This window comes from Cotesia typhae, unplaced genomic scaffold (genome assembly GCF_013202065.1).
Source record: "Cotesia typhae breed Kobodo isofemale line unplaced genomic scaffold, CoteBio_Ctyphae contig_5, whole genome shotgun sequence".
NCBI lineage: Eukaryota > Metazoa > Arthropoda > Insecta > Hymenoptera > Braconidae > Cotesia > Cotesia typhae.
In genome coordinates, this window is record NW_027423757.1 from 6,754,318 (window position 1) to 6,774,912 (window position 20,595).

The 20,595-nt window shown below is 26.9% G+C and overlaps 2 protein-coding genes across 9 annotated transcripts; one reads left to right on the forward strand and one right to left on the reverse strand.

Moving 5' to 3' along the window:
• Positions 1-137: 137 nt before the first annotated feature.
• Positions 138-2,357, reverse strand: LOC141530438 (microtubule nucleation factor SSNA1). Its single transcript, XM_074247531.1, has 3 exons — positions 2,179-2,357; positions 1,874-2,073; positions 138-733 (listed from the first exon to the last, which is right to left on the reverse strand). The coding sequence occupies exons 1-3, from the start codon at positions 2,228-2,230 to the stop codon at positions 602-604; spliced, it is 384 nt and encodes a 127-aa protein (XP_074103632.1). The 5' UTR covers positions 2,231-2,357; the 3' UTR covers positions 138-601.
• Positions 2,358-4,327: 1,970 nt separating this feature from the next.
• Positions 4,328-20,020, forward strand: LOC141531226 (uncharacterized). Of its 8 annotated transcripts, none has more exons than XM_074248856.1 (11): positions 4,330-4,598; positions 11,636-11,866; positions 13,129-13,217; positions 13,440-13,735; positions 16,332-16,370; positions 16,471-16,512; positions 17,176-17,862; positions 18,288-18,387; positions 18,458-18,637; positions 18,714-18,963; positions 19,723-20,020. In XM_074248856.1, exons 1-11 carry the CDS (start codon positions 4,524-4,526, stop codon positions 19,915-19,917), a joined length of 2,184 nt encoding a protein of 727 aa, XP_074104957.1. In that variant the 5' UTR covers positions 4,330-4,523; the 3' UTR covers positions 19,918-20,020. The 8 variants fall into 8 exon arrangements, with proteins under 8 accessions (XP_074104965.1, XP_074104957.1, XP_074104958.1 ...); XM_074248857.1 differs by having other exon boundaries at positions 18,473-18,637; XM_074248859.1 differs by having other exon boundaries at positions 18,288-18,345.
• The last annotated feature ends 575 nt before the right edge of the window (positions 20,021-20,595 follow it).

Sequence of the window (20,595 nt, forward strand, 5' to 3'; positions counted from 1 at the left end):
AGTATATATGCTATTAAAAAATTAATTGAGACTGAAAATAAATTCTCATTAATAGCATCGATAAATGTGTTAAAAAATAAAATTTATTTATATTATAAAATATGTTAGGTATAAATTTTTTTAGTATAAACAATTGTCGAAAAAAAGCGATCTTAAAACATCCTGTGATGAATGTCATTTTTATACAAATAACTCCAATAAAATAAATAAATATAGATATAATGGCCAAGCGATATTAAAATAGTTTTGTAATTAGTATTTATTATATGCAACTCAATATTGCATTGTAATCAGAAAAATCAAAATACATCATCGATGTATTTTCAATAATAAAATAGAAATAGCAATACTTCAGTGTAATAGATCGAAACATCAGACTTAATTTTCTAAATAGTCAGTCAGTAAAAAATTACGAGCTAATCTAATGATATGTTGATGAAAAAATGAGTTTAAATATATTTTTTACAACCCTACATAGCGAATTTTTTATGATATAAAAAAGTTATCTACAGTTTTTTGTACTTAGTTTAAAAAAATAAAATTAATGTTTAATGAGTAATAATTTGAATGATCGATAAATTATTAATGTATCATTATAAAATTATGAATGGTGTACGGATAGCCATGTAGGTTGTGATTGTGACTTCTCTGGCTTAGACTTTCCCAATGATTGATCTAATGACGATGTTTCTCGTTGTACAACAGCTAAAAGCATTTGCGAGCTATCGACAATCTAATAAAAAAAAATATAAATATTTAATATTATTAATATTTAAATAAATTATTTAAAAAAAAATTACTTTGTTTAATTTATTAACATCCTTAGAGTAGCTAGAAATGAAAAAAAAAATTTCATCGATTGATGCCTGAGTTTATCCGGATAAAAAATAACCTACGTACATTGAATCAGAATTTTTATTTAAAAACTGCAAAAAATTTGATATTAAAATAGCAGATATTTGACAGTTTATTGATTTTTCATCAAAAATGAACTGCGTCTACAAAATTATTTTAAAAAAATTGCATTCATAATTTTTTAGAGCTTTTAATGAAGATGAAATTTTTTTTTCTGTTTAAATTTATTTGTTAAAAATGTTAATGAAAAATTGTTAATCCGCTTTTAAATAAAATTTTTTTACATTTCTAATTATTCACATCTTAAGGAGCACAACTAGTGTGACAGCTTAAAAAAAGGCGATTTTTGAGAATTAAATTAAAATAATTCCTTTGTCAATTGTTTTAAAATTTTAAGGGTATATTAATACATATTTTAAGAAAAAAATTTAATGTTTTCCAAGTTACACACGATCTCCGACGGAGCTAAAAAAAAGGTCCTCTCCTGCTGCAGTGATTCGGGCCTTCTCCATGGATGAAACATAAAAAAAAAAAATTCTTGTGAAACTAGAAGATATTACCCATACAATGAGCCTCGGTCGAAAAAAAAATATCAAAAATTGACAAAATGGCGGGGTTTTTTAAAAAAAAAAAGTTGAATTTTACTGATTTTTGGCCTGCTAAAATTCGACTTTTGATCAGATCAAAAAACTGAAGAGTCATTGTATGAAAAATTATATACAGAACATGCAGAAAAAAAATTGGTAGTGATCGGATAATTTGTTTTCGAGTAATCACTCTAACAAATTCGAAAAATGATCCTATTCCAATTGCCGAACGGCTACTCTTTAAATGACTGTAACTCAAAAACTATTTGAGATATCAATTAAAAAATTTTAGTATGTTATTTTTAAAAGTATAACCTATCGAAATATGAAAAAAAAAATTGATTTTTTGAAAATTTCACACTAGTTGTATCCCTTAAATAACTTTGAAATTAAAAATAAATTTAATCGTCAATGTAATTAAAAATAATTACTTTCATATAATGTGCTTCCGTATCTGTAATTATTCGATTATATTCATTTCTTATTAAAATTTTTTTATTTAGACTGTCGGTTACTTGCACTAATTTGTAGTGCAATTTTTTAATCTCCCGTTCTAGGTTATGCTGCTCTTCTTCCTCGACATCTATTTCTGCTTGTATCATTGCCTTTTTGGATTTAACATCTTCTAAACCTAATTAAAATTTTAATAAATTAATACACAATCGAAATATTAATCAAATAGAATATGCTCACAACAATAAGAAAAAAATAAATAACAAGGTTATCAAGTTCTTACATTTGACAAGTTCTTGATTATAAGTTTGCAAAGCCGCTCCGTGTTGAGACATTTTTTTAATCGTTATCCTATTATTCTTCTCAATAAAAATCACCACTAAATTATTTATAGTACAGAATAATATTATTATAAGTTTTGTTTTGTACACTCAAGTGTTTGTTTACATCCGTAACAGTTGAGAAATAATTTAAAAATAAGTTTCTAAAGAAGCCGATTGATGACGCTAGTTTGTTGTGGATTTCTTTTGAACGTAAATAATAATAAAAACAATTATTATGTAGAGATACATGGTGATTGGTATGGAGAACTATGAACTATTTATAAACTATATCCGTAGTATTCAGATATTTTTACTAAAAAATAATTATTTTGATTTACAGTTGGAATATACTAAATTTATTTTAAGAAATTTTAATTCTCTAACTACGCCTTGAATAAATTTGTGAGTTGAATAACAACAATGGAAGGTATTATATGTTGAAACTATCAGATATCAGACAATTTTTTAATTTTATTTTTATTGTAAATTAAATATTGAGAAAAAATTTTTTTTAAATTATGATACTGAAATTAGCTCACATCTGATGATTTCTAGGATTTTCTTTTACAAATGAATTATTATAAAAAAAAAAATTTTCTTAAAAATTCCACTTGTACTTATTTTAACAAGTTATCGATATAATTTTTTTTTTTCAATGTTTTCTAAGGAATAATAGTAGTAATTTATTTTTTGTAAGAATCTAAAAAATTGCAAATGCCTGCTATTTTCAGTTTCTTAAAAAATTGTATCTATATTTTTTTTAATTTTCACTAGTGAAATTTTATTATTGTTATTTAATTAAAATCATAAATAGTTTTAATGTTTCTTTAAATTTAATTAGTTGACTCGTCCTGACTGAGAAATTTAATTTGAAATTATTAAAAACAATTCGAAATGATTTGAGATGACTATTATAGAGATTTACATTTCGCATGGATTAATTAATTTTAAATTAGATTTCTTAATCCGGTTGATACTGAATTTTAATAAAAAATTGTTGTCACAATTCAATATTTGCTGTAACTTATAATTTTTAGAGATCTAAAATGCGCAATTTCTACGTTTCATACAGATAAATACTTACCAAATTATGTATCAAAGAAAAATAAGTTATAATAATTGTAGTGGAATTTCAACTAACAGTTTTGCGCAAGCATTTGTATATTTAAACCTTTGAAAGATATTATACAATATCTTAGTACTATCTCCATTAACTGTACAGCAGAGGAAAAATTTCAAATATCTTATGCAAAACTTTTCATGTTTTTACAGGAAATTATTTTTTACAAGTCAGATTAACTTTATAAATATCTTGTTTTGTATAAAAAAATGTTTTTAATTTTTAGATTAAAAATGGCAACCTTGTAAGTCAGCCATGAAACATTTTCAGTATCATACTAAGAAGTTTAAATTTATAAAAAAATAAATGATTCACTTTTGTATATTTACCATAGTTTGGATATAATTTATTTAATATTTTGAAAACTGTATATATGAAACGAGTTCATGTAAATAAATAAATTTATTTATAACTAACAATAATTTTTATTATAAAATTTATTATAATAATAAATATTAACGGGATCATTTATTTTTGTCTAATGAAAAAATGAAACAAATGTTTTTTCTCAAACTGTGAATTGAATTCTCAAAATAAAAAGCGTTAATGTTTTCTATTAAAAATGAAATTTGATGGATTTAAAAATTTATAACATCTAAAAATTCTATATTAATAATTAAAATAAAAATAATCATATAGACTAATCATATCACAGATGAGAGCAGTTGAGCTATAAATAAGTAAGACCTTCAATAAAAAATATTCTCGGTCCTGCGACGTCACGTTTCATTGAATGGGTGTCCCCGGGTGTTAAAAAATAAAAATCAAACGGCCGCTGATGATCAGTTGTTTAAAAAAAACCCCCAAAAAATAAAGTAACAAGTGTCATGTGGACAACCTTAACACAATTTCTATTTCTTTAGATGCGTTCATCAGACGTATGTTGTTTAATATGACGCAATGAAATTTTAAATGTATTAGAATTAAGGGGAGGGAGAGATCAGTCATATAATTGGCTTTTATAGTACTAACGGAAAAGAAGGGGTTTTAACTTCTAAAACATCCTCAAGTCTTCCCGCGTTCTTAAAACAGAACTGTCCGAACTATCAACGTGACCGCATCGCCAATCTGCGGATTTTATTCTTAAACTTATTTTAAAAAGTTTGTTTCTTCCAATTGTTTATTCATTTTTTTAAAAGTTTGTTCTTTTTTTTTGTTCAACTTTAATAAACGACTACCGAAAAAATGGTTTATGAAAGCGATTTCTACACAACCCGACGACCCTACACACGCCCGATTTCATCGCACTACACCGTGACGGTCAGTAATTTTTTATTTTTATTTCTTTATTAAATTATTACTGTTATTAATTAATCATCATTGTCAACCATCGAATGCATTTATATTATAATTTTAAATAACACATTACATGTCATTGCAAACGCTATTAACCATAAAAAATACACTGAAAAAAAATTTAACTTGAATCAAAATTAAAATTTTTGAACCAAGAAAATAATTTTGAACAGTTTCACTGTCTTGAATCAAGAGGAAAAATTCTTAAGTCAAGTAAAATTTACTTAAGCCAAGAAAAATTTTTTAGTTTAAGAATTTTTCTATTCCAATCAAGAAGATAAAGTTCTTTAAAAATATTTACTTGATTCAAGCAAATTTTTTTTTCTGTGTATATAATTTATATATATTCCTGTCATGCCGTTCAAGCAAATCCCAACACAAAAAAACAGTAATCATAAATTTATAACTCCAATCAACAGTTTATTTTTTAAATAAAAAATAAAAATTTTAGTTTTTACCAGAAAAAAGGAGTCAAAGTTTCGAGTATTAGTTTATTAGATTTTAAAAATTTATTGTCGATATTAAAAATTTATATTGACAGTAAAAATGCATGTACAACGCTTTGCACGGGCTTTTATATTTTATTTATTTATTTATTTACAATATTTCTTACTAAAGATCGTAAGGCGTTCTTATTATTGTAAATTATTGTTAAAAAAATCCGAAACGTTGACTCTATTACCAGTCATTAAATTATCAAAGCAATGTTTTATCTATGCGAGATACGACTAATTTATTTAACAATTAACTATCGATAAAATAATGTTTCATCTTCCACACTTTACTCTGACCATTACAGAATAATATAAATATATACAGAAATATATTTCATGTTAAAATGTGCTTAGTGTCTCACAATGGGTCAGAATTTAAAGGAACAAAACCACAGTCCATTTGTAAATAAATTTAAATGTTCGAAGACATTAATTTTTTTTTTTAATTTATTGTGATAATGATATACTAATTACATAAATTTTATCATACATCAAGTGTTTTATTAGTTTTTATTGACGAATTTGACGTAAAAAATAAAATACAATTATAAATAAATACACATTGTGTAATTACTCAAAAAATATCCTTGGTGTTTGGCACTCTGGAGTTGTTATCGTATGACAAGTATAACACACACGTGCCAATACCGGATAACTAAACATTGTCACTTGGCATAAACTCTGATCCAATCAATCATCCATTATTTATTTTTAAATTAAATTACTATTATTTAATTGTCGTTATATTTTTATGTATAAGTAAATTGAAATTTTTTTTTTTTTTTTTTGAGTTTTTTTTAAATTATTAACGGATGTGCGTCACAGAAAAATCAAGAAACTATATAAATAACTATAAGAGGGCAGTAGGGTCATCAGTTACGACTATTTTGAGACAGAGCTATTTTCCGGGACTCACAAAATGTTAAACTTAGATGACCCAATGAATTTTTTTGAAAATAACCGAAAAAATTATTCAAACTGCTATTAAAATGTATCAGTAAAATTACGCGTCCAAAAAAAAGATTTTGAAATGAGTGGGTGAGAGAATTTTTTAGCGCTCTGCTAACGCAAAATTATAAATTCGCAAATTATGTAACCGTGAAAATAGTTGGATTGTTATTATTGTAATTGTTATGATGATGATTATTATAATGATAATAATAATAACAGTAGTGTGTAAAGAGAGAAAAGCTTTCAGTATCTTTTGCAAATAGCTTAAGAGAAACGTCAGACACTTAAACCGCGGTGTTGCGTTACGCTGCCCTAATTTAGTCTCGCGACGTACCAACCGTCCGTGAATCCCCCACTTGGCTTCTCTTATTCGACGGAGCCTCACTTCGTCGTAGAAATTCATACGTCGCAGGCTACATCATATGTACCATATACTTAAATATGGCTTATATAAATAAAATATACATTTATATTTTTACGACTGTAAAGAACGTGGGAGGAAAACAATCCGAAAAAATTTGAAAAAATAATTTTGAAATTGTAATTAATGGCGCTAAATATATTAATTATGCATAATTTAAATCATTTAATTTTTTTTTTTCATAAATATTGCAACAAATTTTTTTTTTTAATCTTTAATTTCAAAAAAAAATATTTGTTTGAATTTTCTAAATTTTTTTTTGCTAATATTTCTTGTTAATAATTTTTTGCTAATAGTCCTTGTTATCATAATAAATAAATAAATAAAAAGCTGTAAAAAATGAAGAGAAAAATATGTTATTATTATTATTTCTCTGTAGATCAATGAATTAAACAAAATAAAAAAAAAATTGTTTTCTATATCGTCATTCAAAGGAAGTTGGCCAATGTCGTAAAATAAAATTGATTTGAAACTTGTTTACAAGGGCGATGTGCACTACAAACGATGTTGGCAACGAAATGGCAAAATTTTGACAGTTATTTGACATTTATTTGATTTTAATTATTACCTATAAATTCATGAATACTAAATACCATTTAAAATTCAACATTCGCTGTAATGTAATGATTAAAAAAGTCAAATAGTCAAAATTGATAAATTTATCAAAAAAAAAAAAAAATTGAATAAAATAAATGATCTCTCCTCTTAAATAATTAAATTTGCGTAAATTGAACAAGAATAATAATTATAATAGCTACAATTGTTATTTTTTATTAGCTAAAAGGGTGGGTGTGGAAGTGAAATACAATGAAATTATTATCGATTGAAGATTAGCGGAAAGAGAACGCCGTATGATCGTAAAAAAAATAAAATAGACATAAAAGTAGTAGAAAAAATGGAAGAGAAGCCTAATCGGCAAGGCTTTGGATATTTCTAGAAACGAGAACTATTTCCATGGGAAAAGGTTCCATTTGTACCACGGCCTTCGCTCGTTCCCGAGCCATTTACAGTCTGGGGACGGAAAAAACAAGACCCGGAAAAAGAGTTTTATCAGTATGCGACAATTAAGGACAAAGAAGGGTCAATACGTGGAAAAAATCCCTCCCAAGATGATCATGCAAGACAATTGATCAAGGGCGGTACTGTTACGAAAGTCGGATTAGACGCTGCTGCGGAATTAGCCGCCAAAGGATGCGTTTTTGAAAAAGGGATTCTTACAAGACACCCTGGCGCCAAAAGACACGCCATTGCTCCGGCCAGTGGCCATACACGAATTCTTATTAACTTGCAAAGACCGTCGTGGTATCGATTTTAAATTCATTTATTTTAATGAAAACGAAATTCACGAAAACGATTACCGAGTGTTTGAAATTTTTCTCGCTTTTTGGTGTCGATACTCAGGATTTATTTTAATAGAATGTTTTTTTTTTTTTTTTTTTTTTTTTAATGGTTGAGAGTAATTAAATAAACTACGGAAGAATTTATTATATTAGTAGTGTAAGAGGAGAGATAAAAAACAATACTGAGACATGAAAAATTTTAATATTTTAGATTTGAGAAAATAAGAAAAATTAACTAACTATTTTTTGTATGCTTGTAATATCTCATATCGCGTACATAAATATTAAAATAAATAAAAACTGTGTAGAGGTAATGTATTTTGTGAGGAGTAAATAAACCACTACAACAACAAAAAACAGAATTCAAAAATTATTACATAAAACATTTACAGAAAATATTATTATATATATTATTTAAATAACCGAATTCTATTCCAGTGAGACACTAAGTAACGTTTAAGATTTATCACTTTGCGTGTGAAAGTAAATCTTGCGTGTCTCTTGGCAAGGTGATACTTGTAAAATTATTTACGAAATTCTAAGTATATAATTTATAATATAATTTCGAAATAACAATAAAAAAAAAAAAAATTAAAATATTGTTATATTTATATGCACATCATAGTCGGCCCGCACGTTGTGTGTCTACAGTATTAAACTAAAACTCATATTTATTATTTATCCACATTGCATTTTTACGCCTTAAATTTACGCTTTTTATTGCTTTTATGTTTCGTTAAATAACAATTCTATACAACAAAGGCTGTTATTTAATTATTGAGACCATATAAAAATTTATATTTTTGTAAGACCGTTCTCCTATTAAGTTATGTAACAAGAAGAGAAATGTATCGTCGATTTTTTGCTGTACTTAAAAAGGAAAAATTTTTGACGAGAGCTTTAATTTTTTTAAGACAAGAAAATATTAAGAAAGACTCACAATTTTTTGAGCAAAGTCAAATTTTCTTGAGCTAAGAAAATTTTTTATTGTACCAAAATACTTTTGGTATTTCTCAATATTTTCTTGGCACAAACAGTAAAAAATTTTGCGTCAACACATCAAAGTGTTAAATGTTTAACACAAAATTTTTTGACGCAAAATTTTTTACTGTGCAGAAAATTTTTTTTTTCTGCATAACAAAAAAAAATCAATTATTTTTTTTTCATTGAAATTTAGAAAAACTGATAACAGCTACTGTATTACCTAAAATTATTTTTAATTCTTTTAAATATTAAATTAATTTTACTTGCAATCAGTTAATTAATAACATTTCTCTCCATGTAATGACCAGCAACTCAAAAACCAAAATAACCCAACTAATAAAAAAAAAATCTAAAAAGAGTAAAAATAATATTTGAAAAAAGAAAAAAAAATTGGTCAAGGGCCTTGAATAGTGATTATATAACTCCGTACAGACTCCGCGGCATTATGTGGTCCGTGACTACCCTTCAACTGGGGTGAGATCAGCGGAAGAACAGTACAGCTACAGTTACACCAATTCATCGAGCTCGTCAGATCCGTACGGTCGTCCTCAGCGTTCAACCCAAGAGACAACCATTAAACGCGAAAGCGGCCCATATGGATCATACTCTACTGAGAGAAACACCAGATCATCATCTGGTTCTGGACCTGGAGGTTATCATTCATCATACCAATCATCAACATCTGGACGTTTGCCTGGTGGTACAACGTACCGTCATTTCTCGTACCGTGTTTAAAAGCATGCTTAAAAACATACATATTATTTTACATACATTGTGAATTAATCATGATAATAAATATTAATAATAACAATATATATTAGATAAATTCACTATGTTACTCTGTCGATTATTTATAGATTGTATTTAATGCTTTCGCATACATCAAAATTATATTACTCATAAATACACTTGTTATAAAATGTGTCTTAACATTTAAATAATAATTTATTATATTCTTACATTATAAATATATATACCATGATAAAAATTATATTTTCAATTAATAAATAAACATTATATGTTACATTAAAAATAAATATGTACTATTATTATCATTCATAAAATCCTGCTGGCAATATTTTGCATGCTTTTTTTTTTTTTTTTTTTTTTTTTTTTTTTTTTAATAATTATTTTGTTTTTCACTAAAATATTAATTACAAATTTAATGATTTCATTAATATTTATGGACACACAACGAAATTGGCCATTGACAATAAACATATTTTAATTTCAAAATTTCGGACTTTTTAAAGGATTAGATGTCAAATAATGGATAAAAAAAATTATAATAAATTTTTATTGGAGGATGTAATTTTATGAAAGTTAAAAATAAAATAATAGGATTTGGATTTGTTTATGATTATAATGCTTTTTTTTTAATTTTAATTTTTGCTGGTGCTTCTGCAACTGCTGCTTATCTCGCCCTTTCTGCTTATGGATTACTTAAACACCTATATGATACAATATGGACTAAACCATTTATATATACTTCGACAAATATCATGGCTTATATTGAATAGAACCCTGGTGCAATAATCAGACCACTACCGCCTCTTCAACAGCAGCAGGTCAGTTATTGACGTTAACTCTTTCATATTTACAAGGATATACATTTTTATTTTATATAATTTTAGAATTTTTTGATTTATAAATTTTTAGATTTGTATTATATTTAAGTTAATGTTAGATAAAAAAAATTGAAAGGGTTAAAAATAATTAGGATTGTAATTGATGACGCTTTTTCGCTCGTAATACTCATTATCATAAATTAAAAATAATTCGAATAATTAACAACAATCATACCATTATTCATTTAAGATACATTTTTAGGTGACTACTGTCTTATTTTGTGAATTTTTTAGTTAAATAGAATTTTGCTGTAAGCTCAATTAGAAGTAGTAATTTTTTAAATTAATTTCAGCAATCGATGCTTGAATGCTCACGCTTAGTTTTGATTAATTAAAGATGTACATTAATTTTTATTGATCAGTAGAAAAATTTATTTAAGTAAAAATAACTGTAAAAATAAATTCACTTGCTTCATATTCAAAAATAAATAAGTATACGATCATTAATAAGACTCAAGTGTTGCCTACAAGTAGAATGAAGTGTGTAATATTTAAATCTTGGCAAATGAAGTGGAAATAACTTACAATACTTTAAAAAAAAATTTTTTTTAAATACACAAATGTTTCCAGAGATATTTATTGTTTAAATGTATAATTTTACACGAAGAGAAAAAAATTAAATATAAAACTTTATTTTATTAATTCACGTTAACTGATCATAAATTTTTTTTTTTATCGGAATAATTATTTCTCTGTACAAATATCACTAAAATAAATTGTGATTATTTTATCTCAAAATTTTCTTAATTTAATTTTTTATTGTTCATAAATTTAACTATTCAATAAATATTAAAATTTTTAAAAATTTTTTTGTTAAAAGAATTATTTTTCAATTTTTGTATATTTTTATATACAACGTATGTCAAAGTTTATGTCATTAAAAATTAAATTAGAAGAAGCCTAAATATGAATGCAATAAAATTATTTTTAACTTTTTAAAAGACAGTAGTCCCAATAATCAATAAATAGTATTAGTAACTAATTTTCATATAAATTTGAATAATAAGACTAATATTGAGGTATTTGACACTTAAAAGGCGGCATTTAATAAACCACGCAAACACGTTGCTTCGCAATAAAATAGCAAACAGCATGATCATGCAATAATTCACATTGGAAACTATATAAATAAAAATAAAAAAAAAATAGGTTAAATGAATATTGGAAACGTTATGAAATACAGGTGAATAAATTACCTCACCATCTGCCTTACATTGCACACAAGAAGCTCGTCAATGTTATCCATACACCTTATCCAGTTATTTTTCATGCATACACTGTACCCGTGCCAATACGAATTTATTCGCGAGTAAGACCCAGTATTATTGCTGCGGAATTGCAGAGGATACGTAATCAAACACGACCTTCTAGTACCTCTTATGTGTCCAAGTACCTCAACTCCAAGGACAACATTGTAAGTTTATCAATAGTTACATTCTATTAACTCAAATTAACGGTGAAATTTTATTTTTTTTGTTTACATTAAATTTCAATTCAATAAAATAAAATAAATAAATAATTATAATTAAGCGAGCGGAAATGCGTCAGGTGATTCATATCGTGGGAGAATAAATTTCAGTCAGCTTAATTTAAATCCGAGTCAATGTTATTATTAAAAAGTAAATTAATTTGATATAAATAATAACTCTATATTTAAATTAAGGACTTCATGTTGATGAGTAATATTTACAAATATGCAAACAAGATTTTGCTTAAGAGGTTATATGGGTTTCACGGTTTCAAAAAATTAAATTTTTTTTGTGTTATTAAATTTTACAACATCTCTAAAATATTATCCTAAAATTTCAAATCGATCCGAATAATAATTTCGGAGATACAGTTTTAAAAAGTTGCGCGCTCAAGACGCTATTGTATTCTCACTTAAAATTTTAAACGCGTTTTTTTCAAAACTACGTTTTCAAAGACAGTATCCAAGATTTCTCGAGAACTATTCAACTGATCTTGATGGAATTTTAGATAGGTCTTCGAGATATAATTTACGAAGGTCTTGAACGAAAGATTTCTTTTTTTTTTTTTTAATTACAACTATTTTTAAAAAAATGCCGCGTAATATTTACATTGAAAGCTCTGAATATTAAATTAAAAAATTGAATTTAGAAAAATATTATTTCAAACTGTAATTTTTCTAGGTTTGATTACGACGAGACTGATTTTACATTTTATACTGTAATTTTTCAAGTTTTCTTTTTTCCGTGTAACCAAATTTTTAATTTTTTTTGTAAAAACCTCTGCCAAAAATTCACTTTTTATTTTTTTGTTTTTCGTTCAAGACTTAGTTTGAACTCTTAACTAAAGCACATTTTTTTTTTTTTTTTATTTTAAATAATCCTGTTAAAAGTTCTGCTGATCACGCGAACACATCTTTTTTCCGAGGGCTCGCCGGTTATCAGAGTTATTAATATTTTTTTTTTTTTTAATTCCAATAATCCCTTATTAAACATGTATCTTTAAGGCAGTAAAAAGTTTGAATAAAATATTTCATATTTTCTATAAAAAAAAAAAAAAATTGTTGAAAATAGGCCATTTTTTTCCCGGAGGAAACCCATCTTACCCCTTAAGTTGTCTTTAAACATTTTATTATTGTTATTGTTTTTTTTTTTTTTTCGTTTGTTGACAAAATACTTGTTGTTTTATGAACTATTGATATTTCTATAGATGTTTGACGACGAGACTCGAGAAATTCGTGCTAGAGCTGATTCATTACTTCGTCGCATTCATGTTTTTGTACCACGACCAGTATCTAGGTAACTTTATTATCCTCAATTATGTTTTCCATTTCTTTTATGCGGTAAATCTTATTATTTACTCCTTGTAATTTATAATTTGAATTAATTACCTATGAATATAAAACAAAAATGTTTTATGGCTGATTATTTCCAGAACTTACTACTTTTTTCTGAAGAAAGTTAAAAATACATTAATGTCCATCGAAAATCGAATAAACGCTTATTAAAAATTTTGTGCAGTGATTTCGTAGAGTCAATTACACCAGAACGTATGCGCAGCGATGATTATGTAAGACGAGTATTGACAGCACGTAAAAACGCTAAAAAAGATGATGAGCCAGCTAATTGGTATGAGTCACCGGAACACCGGCAATTCGGCAGTGGGCATTTAGCATCTGTTTCATACACCGGAGGTAAACCCCACTCACGTAGGAGGCCTTACTACAAAGTAACCGATTTGCGTCCAGCTGACGTTCAAAGTGACGTAAATCTCCTCAGTTTCTACGCAAAGAATCGTCAGGCTGCGGCCAGTGCTTGTGAGTACTTTTCAAAACGACTACGTCACTGACAATAAGTCCAGTAAACTGACACGCGATTTAAACAGACGTCACGTCAATACTATTTTTAATACATGTATCAAAGTAAACCATACAACGAAAATTAAGTATCATATTGTTTTTATAAATTGCATCGATGGAAACGACCGTGTTATTCTTACAATTTTTTTGTCGATATTCAAGTATTTATTCTTTTAAACTTTCTTAGACGTAAAAAAGCGTGAATGGCTTATTTTTAAACGCCAAATATTGATTTCTCACTTTTGGATTTGAATTTGATAAAATACTTTTTTTTCAAATAATATTAAATTCACTATTCGTCTGAAATTTAAAAGTTATGACATTTTTTCATCATATAAAATTTAATTCTCTTTAGAAAAAAATTCTTGTCAATTTTATTGAACATTTTGAAGTTTAGACAAAATTTGAATTTCAACATTTCTAAAAATTAAATTATAAATTTTCCACCAAAAAAACTGTAACCCATAAATTTTTTTAATAATATGCCATCGATTTCAATTTATTAAAAATATAACTTGACACATCTCGATCACTTATTCAATATTATTTTATTTAGTATTTTTTTTATAAATAGAAAAAAAAAAATAGTGTAAAAAGCGGCCATATGACGCTGTTGTGTGTGACGAATGTGATTTTTTTTTTAATATTTTTTTAAAACTCCTTCCCCTGATAACTGTTTTTTTTTTGTTTGTTTATAATTTTTTTTTTCTATTGTGTTTTGTGCACTCGTGTGGTCTTTATTTTTCTATTTTTTTTCTTGTCTATCGTCGTCACTGTTTACTTTTGTTTTTATTTTTTTTTTTTTTTCACTGTTTGTGTGTTAATTGTCTATGCAAAACACAAGCACAACAAAAATCTGAACATGTATCAATCGATAAATTGAAAATAAACAATAAGCGAATTTAAGTGTACAAAAAGTATCTAAACAATTGGTGTTAATTTATTTTTTATTATTCTCAAAATTATAATACTATTATTATTATTATTACTATAATTATAAGATGGTACCATTATTACTGAGAATTTTTTTTATAATTATTTATTTTCTCAGTAATATCTAATAGTAAAACATGCAAACAAGTCACATCATGACTCAGGTTTCAAAGATCCATAGCAGACAAATCCAAGTAAAGCAAGTAAAGTCTAAACATAAAAATAAAAATAAAAAAACAACAAAGAATGCTGATTGTTGATTAAGTGCAGAGAAACCTGGGGATTTGTTGAATATTTCAGGCCAAGGATGGAGAACCCGCGTACCAGAGCTTAATGAGGACCCCACAAAAAAGAAAAAACAACAGGCTGAAGAAGATCAAGACGCAATACCCGAACTCGATGAGGAATAATTTATTATCATATTTTGTGATATTACAAACCTACATACCTTTTTTTTTCTTAATTTATCAAAAAATAAAATATGTCTTCCATTAATGATAATGATTATATATTTGAACTTTAACGTAACTGCAATTATACAATGACTAAAGTGTTATTTATTTAATTAAATCAAATTTAAAGCAGAATAATAATTATTTAAATAAAGCTGAATAAATTAAATAGTTTTTTATAAATTTATATTCACATAGAGATTTCTTTGAATTTTTAAGGGTAATTGACGGTAAGAATTTTACGTCGTTAAATATTTAAGAAACAGGGGAGATAAGTCGAGGGTAAATGGGTTTCTCAAAACTTTTCTTCTTGAAAAAAGTACTAAGAAGAAAAACAAATCATGGAACAAATTTAGCTGCCGTTAATTTAAGTAAAAAATGAATCTGCGTAAAATCGATTTTTAAGTCTTCTTATTATTGCTAAAAATTTTATTTAATTAGTATGTCATTCTTACTGTTTGATAGTCGTTTTTTTCGTTTAAAAACTGATTAAAACTTGATAATTTAATTAGTTTATATTACTTTTAAAGAGTCTTTATGAATGTAAAGTAATAAAAAAATATATTTAATTTATTATAGTTTGAAAAAAAAGTTTATAATTTTTTCTTCTACTTGATGTCAGTTAAGTTGAAGTAAAATAAATATATTAATAATAATAACGAAGTAAATAAATATAATAGCTAAAAGTAAAATTGTATTAAAATTGTTGAAAATTAGAGAGGAGAATTAAAACTCTAAAATAAAAGTAGAAAAATTTTGAAGAATTAAATTTTTTAAACATACTGCTTAACGAATAGTTTGCGTATTGGTAAGTGAAGTAGTTGACCCCCAGCTGAGAGTGATAGTTTTTATTTATGAGGTAAGCTTTGGTTTGTAGATAAGCGCTGGAATGTGCTTTTAAATTTTTAACATCAGGCAAACATTATTTATTTATATCACATAAATTATTTAAATGAAAACAACACGAACACTGCTAATAAATAAATTCTACTAGAACTAACAGAAACTTTCTATCTTCATTATTAACAAAGCTGAGTAATGACTAATGACTATGACAATTAGTGAAGCTTAGCGGTACTTTGCTTATGCACGATGTGGCAATGGTACAAATTTGTCTGGTAACTAAGTAACTAACTTTGTATTAAATGTCTATTATATGTATTTCTCAGATCCCGACGCTCCGCTCACTGAAAGAGAGCTGAGAAAGGGTTAGTATCGGTGTTGTGTTGTACGATAAATGTAAATAATTTTATATCATGATCCAAAGTCATACTTTTATTAACTAAAACAATAACAAAATAATTTTAGCACGTGCATTGGCTGAAGATCGAATTTATTCGCCCAGAAAAGGTAAATAACAGGCATATTTCATGAATAGTAATTTACTGTCATGTCTAAGGTCAAGATTTTTGCCAAAATTTCAAAATGAATAGTTTAAATGTTAAATCTCCTTGAAATTAATATTCCTAATGAATGATTCAAATTTTTGCTAATTATAAACATCTTAATTTTTAAATTACACAGTAAAAAATTTTTTGACGCATTGACGAAAAATTTTTTACTGTGTCCGACTTTCTTATTGGTTGTAACTGGTGATGTGAAATGACGGTCATTTTTAACTTTAGTCTACAAAAATTTCTCTCAAAAAAAAACAAACCAATCTATTTTATATGCAACCTAAATATTTTAAATATTTAAAACAAAATTTATCTAAAAATTCTGACGGTAATAAACAAATTTGGCTTGCTCTGCTATTTAGATGGAAAATGACTGTCAAAAATTTTTCGGTCAAGTTTTTATTAATTTTTTAAGTCGTTTTATTTTTTTTAGAAAATTAAATGTTAAAAAACTTTAATTCGAAAAAATTTATTATACGACCAATATTTTTACCTTAATATAAAAAATTTAATACCATTAATCATTAATTGTTATTTTGAATTTAAGGCAATAATCCTGACTACAATCATGTCATTATGTCATTCATTAAACAATCATTGTCATCTTTATCCTCAGCATCACCAGATCCAGAACCTATTTCTAAGCCAGATTTAGCGAGTGTATATCAATCGGAACCTAAATGGGCTCCTGAACCTAAACCAGTTTCAAAGTTTGTTCGTGAGCCTGAACCAGAACCAGAACCAGAGCCAGAACCTGAACCAATTGTGGCTGTTGAACCAGAACCAGAACCAGAGGTAGTGCCAGAACCGGAACTAATTGTCGAAGTTAAAACTAAATCAAAGCGGAAAATAGCTAAAACAAAACCTGTAGTAAACACTGAACCAGAATCAGAACCTGAACCAGTTAAAGTAGAGCCTGTAATAGCTGAACCAGAACCTGAACCTGTAGTAGCTGAGGCAGAACCAGAACTTGCTGTTGCAGAACCGGAACCTGCTGTTGCGGAACCAGAACCTCAAGTAGAATCTGAACCAGAACCAGAAGTAATAAAAGAAATACAAGAACAATTGGTTGAGGCTGAAATTGAACCGGAACAAGTGATTCAACCAGAACCTGAACCGGCAGAAAATGAAGTAAAATTGGTAGATAAAGATATTGTAATTGTTGAAGAAAGTACAGAACAAATGCCTCCGTTAGAAAACGATGAAGGTGTTCCAGTAGAACAGACTGAAGAAGTTCCAGAGCAATCAGATTTCTTGCCCAAAGAAAAAGACGAACAAGATGACAATCAAGGAGACGATGAGGGTATGTCTCGTAAACTTGGGCTCCTACGACTTCTTGAAAAGTGTACCCTCAGACAGTAAACCGACGCTAATTATTACAATGTACTCTTCTCTTCTTTTATATATATTATATTCTTAATTCTTATATTTTATCATATCACTATTTATCTGTCCTTGTATTAGTAGTCATCTCAATAGTCATGTCACGATTATTATCTACGTACATACTGAATGTTGCACGTTAAAAGTATTTTGTGATATATCTTTAGTGTTATAAAATTATCATTTCTTTCATTTATTTCACTTAAAAATGACGGTACCAAAAAGTAAATAAATACTGAAAAATAAATATTAAATAACGAGAGACCTCTGAGTGAATCTGATGGATGACAGCGGAAAGAACCACGTTATCAGCATGATATTATTTTTTGTATATTTTTTTTTTAGTGCTGCAACGTAAACTCGATGATGAGGAATTAAGAAGGCAAGTGGAGGAACTTAAAAGGCAAGCTGAGGAGGAGAAAAGGAGGCAAGCCGAGGAGGCCAGGTAACCAATACCTGGTCTCTTCGACTGCCTCCGTTTTTCGTAAACCTGTATGTGCTTTGATGCTATTTAGGTTGGCCGAAGAAAGATGGAAAGCGGAAATTGAGGAGCGGGCGCGATTGGAGGAAGAGAAACGTCAGGCAAGGCTCAGAGAAATCGAGGAACAGGAACGTCTGGAGGCCGAAAGACAGGCTGAGGAAGCAAGACTTGAAGGTGAACGTATTCGAGATGCGAAAATTGCTGAAGAACAAAGGTTTTTCATTTTATAAATCCTTACCCTTTTCTTTAAAAATAATATTTATTTATATTATTATTTTTATGATTATTAGACGGGCTGCTGAAGAAGAGGCTATTCTAGCACTCGAGGAAGAAGAGCGTTATGCTATCGAGAAAGCTGCTGAAGAAGCTCGTAAGAGACAAGAGCGTGAAGAAAAATTGGTGTCAGAAGTTGATCTTGGGGCAGCAGATGATGCTGTAGCTCCTGAATCGATTGTAGACGAGTGTCATTGTCATGACGATGTTAACTCACATGATCATGAGGAAAGACCGGATAGTCCAGATGCTGATGATGATACTCACGTAAGCACTTTTATTATTATTTGTGATATCTGTCAACTTTTTCGATTTTTAGAATAATCAAATTATTATGAAAAAAATTTGCATTTAATTATTCTACAGCTAGAAATTTAAAAAAATTTGATGTGCAAATTTTTTAAAAATTTAATAGAAATAAAAATTTTCAGATATCTCCCGTGTAAAAAAAAAATCGTCTTAAAATTGCCAAAAAAAATTCCGAGAGCAGATTGTTGAAATTTGGTTCTCGAATTTGTTATGAAAATAAGATGATATCACAGCGACAACTCCGGAAAATTATTATAGAAAGTCTTACAATATATTGAGCTTAATTGAAGTTAATTAATTAAAATTAGAAGTACTTAAATACTTAATTGTAAAAAAAAAATTTTTTTTTATTCATAAAAATCATAGAAAGTATAGAACTGATAAAAAATATATTTCTTGAAAAAATAATTTCGCCTACCTAAGCCATAAATAATTATTCAGACTGTCAAGATGTTTATAATTAAATAATCCAGTCTTTAAGATTTATTTTTAAGTATCGTATCAAGAAATGATGATTTTACTCAATACTAATTGCACAACAAATGTCATCATTTTTTATATATAAAATGATATGTGGCAATAATACATATTTTATGTGACGAAATTTTTGAATTAATGTTAAACAGTTGCTCGAAATAATTCGCAATAAGTTAAAATAAATTATGATATATTATATCTATCATTGAGAACTAAAATATCCAAAATTTGTTCATTTAGATCGAAGAAGAAGCTGCTTGTATATCGACAGATCACGATGATTTGAGCGAACAGCCCTACGATGGAGAACATGAAGGCTTCAACAGTGTAAACGAATTAGACACACCAGTGGAGAACGATGTACGGGTTGAGGAAGAAACAAACACAGAAGACGATGATGATGATGATGATGATGATGATGATGAGGCGGCTTAATTTGTAATAAAATATTGATAATTTTTGTATAATTATTGTATTCTTTTCATGCTACATTTTTAGCACATTTTGATTAAGAATATGATGCGTACATGAACACTCATATTGTGATCTTATTTTATTTTATAATACCGTCCTCCAATTACCATCATCTATTTACTTATTCAAGATCTATATTATTACTAATTTACCATCGATGATAATAATATTTTTCAAAAAATTTTTTATTATTTATTCATACAAATAATAATAATAATATAGCTTATATGAGTGTTAATTATTGACGTAATTTTTTTCAAGTATTATGATAATCAATACAAATTCTATTTAATATTAATAGGCTTTATTAAATATTGTTACTTAATTAAGAATATTTAACGCATAATATAAGATAAATAATGACAATGTAATGAATGAATGAATTTAATAAATATTTTAAAAACAAATTTATTCACTTGTCCCAATTTTTGTGTATAAGTTCTTCGGTAAGATTGACGTTTTCGTACGCACAATTTAATCTAAATCTTCAGTAAAAAACTTTTATGCAAAATATTGAATATTAATCGAATGAATAGAGACAAAAAAGTCGTAATTTAAAAAAGTATTGACCAATATGATGAGAAATTATGTGTAGATTTAAATTTACATTTTTCTGTTTACGTATTGACAAAATGTCTA